Below are 9,988 nucleotides of genomic sequence, written 5' to 3'. Positions count from 1 at the left end.
CAGATGAGGCCGTGTCAATGCTCACCTTTGAGAACGTCATATTTGAGGCGCCTGACGTGAGACAGCAACTCATAGCCAAGGTTGCTGTTGTCTCCGCTAGCTGGTACGTGGAGTCCTCTCGAGTATTGGTGTCAGTCTGGTAAACTCTGGAGCTCCCTGCCTATGTCTGTACTTCCTTATACAAGACACTTCTTAAATTTAGGGTAATTCTTTTGGCTCTGTCTTCTAGAGACTGGTACCTCAGTGGGCCCTTTTATTTTTATTTATTTATTTATTTATTTTATTTCATTTTATTTTATTTCATTTAATTTCTTTTTTTTATTTTTTCTCTCTCTCTCTCTCTCTCTCTCTCTCTCTCTCTCTCTCTCTCTCTCTCTCTCTCTCTCTCTCTCTCTCTCTCTCTCTCTCTCTCTCTCTCTCTCTCTCTCTCTCTCTCTCTCTCTCTCTCTCTCTCTCTCTCTCTCTCTCTCTCTCTCTCTCTCTCTCTCTCTCCTTTTTGTTGGCCTTAGCCAGAGTTCCTCTTACATAAAGGAAAATCTTGTATACTGATGTACATACTTATGGAAGTTAGGATAAAATGTATTGCATGTTGATGTACTGTTTAAAACCCCAATACCTCACACTACAGACTATTAAAGATACAGAATCCTTGCTGAACCATCACTGGAACCATGAAAACACCCCTGAAAACACCATAACAACTGAAAGTATTGGAGGTAAGAGAGAGAGCAAAACATTTGGGAGTGCAGTTTATTATCTGTCTCCCATACAGGACTGGTGGTGTATCCCTCACATCTGGTCATCAAGGAGTACCCCATGGTCAAGTCCTTGCACACCAATCTGTTCTGATGGAAGCAGTTGGAGGGTGTGGAGGATGTGGTGAGAATGACTTTCCTTATCACCCATCTGTTATATCCTTCAGTATCTTCTTTTCTTCACCTGCACTGTGTTTTTTCCTCTTGCATCCTTCAGTAATATTGTTTTCTTCATGCCTCCTGTGTTCTTTTTTGCTTCTGTTCTATCCTTCATTATACTTTTCTGTTATATCCTTCAGTGATATCCTTTTTCTCCTGCAGTGTATTCTTTTTCCCTCTTATCATATCATGTATCCTTCAATGATATCTTTTCTTCATCTTTGCTGTATTCTTTTTCCTCTACCTTATCCTTCATTATCCATTTCTTCACTCATCCTGTATTCCTTTCTTCTTTCTTTAATGCACACTTTCCTCCACACACACAATTTAAACCTTTCTATCATGCATAGTTACCCTCACCCCCTCCTTGCCCCACGCACACACACACACACACACACACACACACACACACACACACACACACACACACACACACACACACACACACACACACACACACACACACATACACACACCTCTAATGATGTTATGGTGATGTGACACAGTTGGAGGATGGAGTGCTGAGTATGTTGCTGCAGTCAGTAGACAATGCTGGCTGCTGGCTGACGGAGTGTACTGTGGCCCCGTTGATTTCACTCTCAGCAATGACTCCAAGAAGACCATAGCAGAGTACCAGGTGTGTATTGTGAAGAGGTGAATTGAATGGCTGTATTTTTCATTCTTTCTTCTGTGGTAAAAGAATGTCAAAAAGCAAGCTCGTTCATCGCTTTCTTGTCTTCCTGTAGTCATTTTCATTGCTTTTATATTCTTTCCACTAATTCTCTCTTCCTCTACTTCCTACAGTCACTTTCATTTAAGTTTTCTATTCATTTCACTAATTCTTTTCACTCTCTATTTCTTATAGCCATTTTCCACTACTCTTTCTTATTCTCCTCTCTCCCTCCATGTCTCACAGCCATTTTCATCGTCCTTTTCTAGTTCACTAATTCTTCTCACTTCCTCTGCTTCGAGATAACTGGACCACAGGAGCATGTTGCCACAGCTCTAGGGAAACTGTGCACATCCCTCAGCAGTAACATAGCTATCCCAGTAGCGACAGGATACTTAGACACTCACTACAATGCAAGGAAAGTTTACGTCGAGGACCAGATCTTGCGCTGCTCTTGGAGAAACATTGTGCATCTCTTGAACAAGAGTGAGACTGGGGACCCCTCTTCTAGATAATCGGAATGGTTCTGAAGTTAGCCTTGTGTCTTCTGTCCCTAAGGATCCTCCAGTCCTTGCATCTCCCCTTTGGCACCATATCTTGTGCTGCTCTCAGAAAAAAGTGCTTCTCTGGAATGAAAACTGAGAGTGAGGATGGTGTTTCAGGTGCTGGGAATAGTACTGAACTTAGTCTCATTTCTGGTGTCCCTGTGCATCTCCCAGTCCTTATATTAATGTGATGTCTTGCTAACTCTCATGCTGTCTCACTCAGTTTGGTACAATTGTTTACTGCAAGTTTAGAGTTTAGTTTTCAATGTAAGGTCACTGATAGTAAAAGGAGTGGTTGAATGCTTCTCTTTCTCATCTTGTCTTCCTTTTCCTTGTCCTCTTCCTCATTTACTTGCATTTCTCTCATTCTCTACCTCCTGGTCTTTTCCTTCATCCTTCTCTCTCTCTCTCTCTCTCTCTCTCTCTCTCTCTCTCTCTCTCTCTCTCTCTCTCTCTCTCTCTCTCTCTCTCTCTCTCTCTCTCTCTCTCTCTCTCTCTCTCTCTCTCTCTCTCTCTCTCTCTCTCTCTCTCTCTCTCTCTCTCTCTCTCTCTCTGCAGGATGGCCAAGGAAATCCATCTCAAATACCCAGAGATCCTCCATGCCGCTTACCCCTTCTTCCTCTCCCTCAAGTTTGTGGGTGCTGGTGGCTCTCTCCTGGATTGGAGCAGTTTTCGTGGTGAGACACACAAGAAACCTTAACTCTCATGCCTTGGGTCTTATGGGAACTGTTTTCAAAGAGAAAGAGTCTGGTTTGTGGTAAGACACACTGGGGAACCTTAACTTTTATCCCCATATTGTGAAATGCCTGAGGTGTTATGAGAACTGTTTTCATAGAGGAGTCTGGTTTGTGGTAGGAAGTGCGGGGAACCTTAACTTTTATCCCCATATTGTGAAATGCCTGAGGTGTTTAATGGAACTGTTTTAAAAGAGGAGTCTGGTTTTTATGATTGGTTGATTGATGATGCAGAATATTATTAACTATTTCCTGAATCATGAAAAAAATGTCCTTGAAAATCCCATCAGCTTTCATAAGGACTGTTTTCATGATAATGAGTCAGGTTCTCATAGGTGTTTCTTTCTTCTGGTGATGCAGAATACTTGTTAAACTATCACCAGAATCATGAAGTACCCTTGAAAATTCCAGTAAGTATTTCTAAAGGTCACTGAGATGGTTAGTCCAGTGACTGTGTGTTTTGTTTTCTTGTGTATATTTTGTCTCTCATTCCACGTAGTTCTCTTGTTTCTTCTCAGGATCAAAAGATATTGATTGAGATACTGGGGAGGGATGTGAGTGCATGCCCAAGGCGAGGCAAGAGAGAGAGAGAGAGAGAGAGAGAGAGAGAGAGAGAGAGAGAGAGAGAGAGAGAGAGAGAAAAAAAGTGTGTGTGCGTGTTTTATGCACACACAGTGTGCATAAAACACCTGCCAGTGGCAGTAGACACCTGCCAAAATGATAATTACTCCCAGTGAGGTCTAAAGCACTGTTCAGGGGGTGCTGTGAACTTATCATTAAACCCAGCTGTGACCTCACTGAACGTTTCCCTTTGTGTCTCACAACACAAGGGGGTAGTCACAGCCTGCCCTCTAAAGACAACTCTCTTCCTCCACACAAAACTACAAGCACCTAATAACACACACACCCTTCACTCAAAAATTTTAAAATCATGGCGACTCCTACACCAGCCTCGGAGTCCCCATCTGGGGAGGGGACCATAAATGTCCCCAGGTCGGACTGCCTTTCTGTCGACGACCCTAAGTGTCTTGACACCCCCCTCAACTTTTTCTTCATTAACTTCTGCAACATTCGCGGTCTAAGATCTAATTTTCAATCTGTAGAACACCACCTCTCCTCTTCTAAACCTCATCTTCTTTTCCTCACTGAAACTCAGGTGTCTGAGGCAACTGACAGTAGCCCCTTTTCTGTTCCCTCCTACTTTCTCTATCCTCATTTTCGATCCAAAGCTGGATGCTGCGTTTATGTGCGCAATGACTTAACCTGCTCTCGTGCCCACGCTCTTGAATCTTCCGAGTTTTCCACCATCTGGCTACGACTACAGAGTCATTCTCATACTAAATTTATCTGTGCTGTATACCTCTCTCCGAACTCCTCTGACTATAAGAAATTCTTTGACTACTTAACTTCCAAAGTGGAGCACATTCTGACCCTCTTCCCTTTTGCAGAGATCTCCATTCTTGGAGACTTCAATGTTCACCACCAGCTTTGGCTTTCCTCTCCCTTCACTGACCATCCTGGTGAACTAGCCTACAACTTTGCTATCCTCCATGACCTAGAGCAATTGGTGCAACACCCTACTCGTATTCCTGACCGTCTTGGAGATACGCCCAACATTCTTGACCTTTTCCTGACCTCTAATCCTTCTGCTTATGCTGTCACCCTTTCTTCTCCGTTGGGCTCCTCCGATCACAATCTCATATCTTTATCTTGTCCTATCACTCCAATCCCTCCTCAGGATCCCCCTAAGTGAAGGTGCCTCTGGCGTTTTGCCTCTGCTAGTTGGGGGGACCTGAGGAGGTATTTTGCTGATTTTCCTTGGAATGACTACTGCTTCCGTGTCAGAGACCCGTCTTTGTGTGCTGAGCGCATAACAGAGGTGATAGTGTCTGGCATGGAGGCATACATTCCTCACTCTTTCTCGTCCTAAACCTTCTAAACCTTGGTTTAACACAGCTTGTTCTCGTGCTATACATGATAGAGAGGTGGCCCACAAAAGGTACTTAAAGCCTTCCTTCACCAGAATCTCACGCACTTTATATTTCTGCCTGGAACCATGCCAAGTCTGTTCTCCAACTAGCCAAAAACTCCTTCATTAACAGAAAATGTCAAAACCTTTCAAGATCTAACTCCCCTCGTGATTTCTGGCATCTAGCCAAAAATATCTCCAATAACTTTGCTTCTTCTTCTTTCCCTCCTCTACTTCAACCAGATGGCACCACTGCTATCACGTCTATTTCTAAAGCTGAACTCTTTGCTCAAACCTTTGCTAAAAACTCTACCTTGGACGATTCTGGGCTTGTTCCTCCCTCTCCTCCACCCTCTGACTACTTCATGCCACGTATTAAAATTCTTCGTAATGATGTTTTCCATGCCCTCGCTGGTCTAAACCCTCGGAAGGCTTATGGACCTGATGGGGTCCCTCCTATTGTTCTCCGAAACTGTGCCTCCGTGCTTGCACCTTGCCTAGTCAAACTCTTTCAGCTCTGTCTGTCACATCTACCTTTCCTTCTTGCTGGAAGTTTGCCTACATTCAACCTGTTCCTAAAAAGGGTGACCGCTCTAATCCCTCAAACTACCGTCCTATTGCTTTAATTTCCTGCTTATCTAAAGTTTTTGAATCTATCCTCAACAGAAAGATTCTTAAACATCTATCACTTCACAACCTTCTATCTGATCGCCAGTATGGGTTCCGTCAAGGCCGCTCTACTGGTGATCTTCTGGCTTTCCTTACTGAGTCTTGGTCATCCTCTTTTAGAGACTTTGGTGAAACTTTTGCTGTTGCCTTGGACATATCAAAAGCCTTTGATAGAGTCTGGCACAAAGCTTTGATTTCCAAACTACCCTCCTACGGTTTCTATCCTTCTCTCTGTAACTTCATCTCAAGTTTCCTTTCTGACCGTTCTACTTGAGCTGTGGTAGACGGTCACTGTTCTTCTCCTAAATCTATTAACAGTGGTGTTCCTCAGGGTTCTGTCCTGTCACCCACTCTCTTCTTATTATTCATTAATGATCTTCTAAACCAAACTTCTTGTCCTATCCACTCCTATGCTGATGATACCACCCTGCACTTTTCCACGTCTTTTCATAGACGTCCAACCCTTCAGGAGGTAAACATATCACGCAGGGAAGCCACAGAACGCCTGATTTCTGATCTTTCTAAAATTTCTGATTGGGGCAGAGCAAACTTGGTATTGTTCAATGCCTCAAAAACTCAATTCCTCCATCTATCAACTCGACACAATCTTCCAGACAACTATCCCCTCTTCTTCAATGACACTCAACTGTCCCCCTCTTCTACACTGAACATCCTCGGTCTGTCCTTTACTTATAATCTGAACTGGAAACTTCACATCTCATCTCTAGCTAAAACAGCTTCTATGAAGTTAGGCGTTCTGAGACGTCTCCGCCAGTTTTTCTCACCCCCCCAGCTGCTAACTCTGTACAAGGGCCTTATCCGTCCATGTATGGAGTATGCTTCACATGTCTGGGGGGGTTCCACTCATAGTGCTCTTCTAGACAGGGTGGAATCAAAAGCTTTTCGTCTCATCAACTCCTCTCCTCTAACTGACTGTCTTCAGCCCCTCTCTCACCGCCGCAATGTTGCATATCTAGCTGTCTTCTACCACTATTTTCATGCCAACTGCTCTTCTGATCTTGCTAACTGCATGCCTCCCCTCCTTCCGCGGCCTCGCTGCACAAGACTTTCTTCTTTCTCTCACCCCTATTCTGTCCACCTCTCTAACGCAAGAGTTAACCGGTATTCTCAATCATTCATCCCTTTCTCTGGTAAACTCTGGAACTCCTTGCCTTCTTCTGTATTTCCACCTTCCTATGACTTGAATTCCTTCAAGAGGGAGGTTTCAAGACACTTATCCACCAATTTTTGACCACTGCTTTGACCCTTTTATGGGACTGGCATTTCAGTGGGCATTTTTTTTTTTATTAGATTTTTGTTGCCCTTGGCCAGTATCCTTCCTACATAAAAAAAAAAAAAAAGACAGAAAACATGTAATTTTTGTATCATTCCAACATTTTCCTCTTCTCAATTTTCCTGTTGCCCTTCCAGATATTCAGCTTTTCTTTGTTCCTTCAGTGAAAAATCTTTCCTTAACTCTGTTGTATCCCCTCAATATCCAGCCTTTGTTTGTCCCTGCAATAATGGATCTTTTCTGTGTATTTCCTCCAGGATCTATTTACCTGAGAACAACTTGTCAACAATTCCTGTGGATGTCGTCATCAGCAAGGTCAGTGTTAGATACCAACTTGCTGCTCAGGTGTCTGTTGTACCTGCTGGTTGGCATCTCCACTTTGTCTCTCCTGGTAAGCAAGTATGTATGTGTATGTGTATCTATTGATTTATTTCTGTGTGTATTGTGTCTGTCTATCTGTGTGAATGTGGAGAGTTTGGGGTGAATCTTGCTTGATACCTGATGTGGATGGATTGCTGTGTGCCTCTCAGTGCAGCAGCCTGTCAGTCCAGACGGCATTTGACAGCTGTTTCTCACTCCACATATTTACACAAAGGTGCTGACAGATTAGCAGCAGGAGTGGGAACTGCAGTGGCTGTAACTCATATGACTTCACTGGTACCAATCCAGACCACCTGGCTTCCCCAGGGACAGGCTTGTGTCACCCTGACCTTACCTCTACCTATACATCTACCACTGCACTACATTTGGAATCTGGTTGAGTACATGTACTCAGACCCAAGCCTGATGTGTAAGTGTGTGTGTGTGTGTGTGTGTGTGTGTGTGTGTGTGTGTGTGTGTGTGTGTGTGTGTGTGTGTGTGTGTGTCTTTGTCTATCTCTGTTGAAATCAAGTCATTGTTGTGTCTTGGAGGGAATAAGTGTGTGTATGTGACTATCTATCTATTTATCTATCTATTTGTGTTTAAATAAAGTTGTTGGTAGCATCTGAGGGAATGAGAGGAGTGTGAGCTCAGTATGATGTGCAAGGAGTTTATGGATGTTTTAACATTTTGTAATATAAGTATTTATTAGTTTGCATATCTTTTTTTGCATGCAAGATTTTAATACTTTATCATTTTGTCTGCATCTAACATACAGTCTCTCTCTCTCTCTCTCTCTCTCTCTCTCTCTCTCTCTCTCTCTCTCTCTCTCTCTCTCTCTCTCTCTCTCTCTCTCTCTCTCTCTCTCTCTCTCTCTCTCTCTCTCTCTCTCTCTCTCTCTCTCACCAATTCTCCTTACAGGCTTGGTGGTGTATCCTGAAAATTTGGAGATCCAGGAGAACTCTGTCACCAAGGACGTGCAAATGAATGTCATTGGGTGGCTGATGGCAGCTCCTCAAGTGAACCCAGAGGTGAGGGAGGCTATCACTGGGTCTTGGAGGGAGCAGGGAAGCAGGGGTTAGAGTGAAGATGTTTAGAAAAGAGGGATGCAGCACTGTGGTTGTGAAGAGTAGCCATCATTTTCATTTTAAGGGTGTTTTTAAGCTATTTGGCTTGTAGTGCCACTGAGACTATCCCTTTCCACTGGGGACTCAAAATAAGAATAAAGACAGACTTCGTATTCTGAGTGTTAATGAAAGTAAGAATAATAATCAGAAATAGCAACCATTATCACTATCCTGTTTCTTCATGTCAAGCTTGATAAAGTTAGATTTAAAAAAGAAATAGGAAGGAACTGGTTTTCAGATGGAGTGATAGATGAATGAAATAGACTCGGTAGTTAGGTTAGTGCTGAGTCATTAGGGAGCTTTAAAAGATTAGACAAATTTATGCATGAGGATGATAGTGAAAATAGGTAAGCACATTTCATGCAGGGATTGCCATGTGTAAACCAGATGGCTTCTTGCAGTTTCCCTTGTGTTCTTACAATTATTATGCCACTGATATGATGCCACAACACAATGGTAATGGTGGTGATGGTGTGTTCCCGAGTGATGCAGGTGATAATGGGGCTTGACATGAGTGTCAAGGGCATGTAGTGTCCCATCACCTTTGCTCCTGTGACCTCTGGCTCTTCTAAAAAGGGAGTTGCATCCTTCACGGTATTTTTATGTCTGATGGTGTGTAGTGGTAAGGATTATCCAAGATTGGAGAAGTGTCTTGGGACCTTCCTCATGAAAAAATTTGTCATAGGGAAAAGAAAATACAGAAGCAGGCAGGGAGTTCCAGAGTTTACTGGTGAAAAGGATGAAAAATTAATAATGGTGAACTCTTGTATTGGAGAGGTGGACCACCACCATCACCACTACTTATTCTCCACAGATCACTGGGCTAAAGTACAGCAAGATGAGTGCCTTGGAGAAGCTGTGCCTTGAGTTGAAGGCTGCAGTCACCATCAGAAAAGAGCAAAGCTGCAACAAGTCATCCAAGTACTTTGTCAAGAAGGTTTATGTTGAAGGCAACCTCCTGCACTGCTCTCAGGAGAACAGTGGGACTCATGACCGCCTCCAAGACCCACAGAGGATTGGAAGGCATAAATTCAATCTTGGATAACTAGACATTTAAAACTGGTGACTCCACTTGTCAGATTGTAGGTGGGAAAGTTTTAGGGTTGATTGATGGGAACATTGTTGATCTAAATTTTTTTTTTGGTAAAGTACTGTAAATCACTTGCATGTGAAGTTTCAAATGGATGAAATAGCATGAATGGTATTGTAGTTGAATTGTTCTTTGTAGCTGGAAAAAAAAATTAGGGTCAATTGATGGGAAAACTATTGTTCAAAATCCTTTTATTGTAAACTAGATCATGTACATAGTTGTGAAATTTTTTTTGGAAATGAAATAGCATGAATGATGATGATGTTTGTGTTGTACTATGGGTAAACCATTGGAAAAAATGTAGTAGTTATGAACAAAATTGGATTAACTAAACATCACTGAGGTTTGTAGTTGTGAAATTTTGGTGTAAATTAATGTAAACAATGAAATACTTAATCATTAAAGTTTTAATCTTATATTAGGAGTCATTGGAAATTAGCTAAAATAAACACCCTTATATCATCTTAACCATATAATGACTAACCAACTTTCCTCTCAAATCATAGCATAGTTTTAACACAAGTAAACAGTGCACAGCTTTGCCAAATGTTGTCATAAATCTGTGTTGGAAATATAGTCTTCATCAAGCATTATTGTTGTGTGAGTTATCATTGCT

At 42.4% G+C, this 9,988-nt stretch overlaps 1 protein-coding gene across 1 annotated transcript; it reads left to right on the top strand.

Annotated features, from left to right (window-relative positions):
- The first annotated feature begins 1,451 nt into the window (after positions 1-1,451).
- LOC135097263 (uncharacterized) lies at positions 1,452-9,965 on the top strand. The gene is made up of 6 exons (XM_063999073.1): positions 1,452-1,551; positions 2,688-2,806; positions 7,053-7,186; positions 7,483-7,585; positions 8,077-8,186; positions 9,097-9,965. Exons 2-6 carry the CDS (start codon positions 2,689-2,691, stop codon positions 9,325-9,327), a joined length of 696 nt encoding a protein of 231 aa, XP_063855143.1. The 5' UTR covers positions 1,452-1,551; position 2,688; the 3' UTR covers positions 9,328-9,965.
- The last annotated feature ends 23 nt before the right edge of the window (positions 9,966-9,988 follow it).

This window comes from Scylla paramamosain, unplaced genomic scaffold, assembly GCF_035594125.1.
Source record: "Scylla paramamosain isolate STU-SP2022 unplaced genomic scaffold, ASM3559412v1 Contig16, whole genome shotgun sequence".
NCBI classification, from domain to species: Eukaryota; Metazoa; Arthropoda; class Malacostraca; order Decapoda; family Portunidae; genus Scylla; species Scylla paramamosain.
This window is presented reverse-complemented; position numbering and strand designations above follow the sequence as displayed.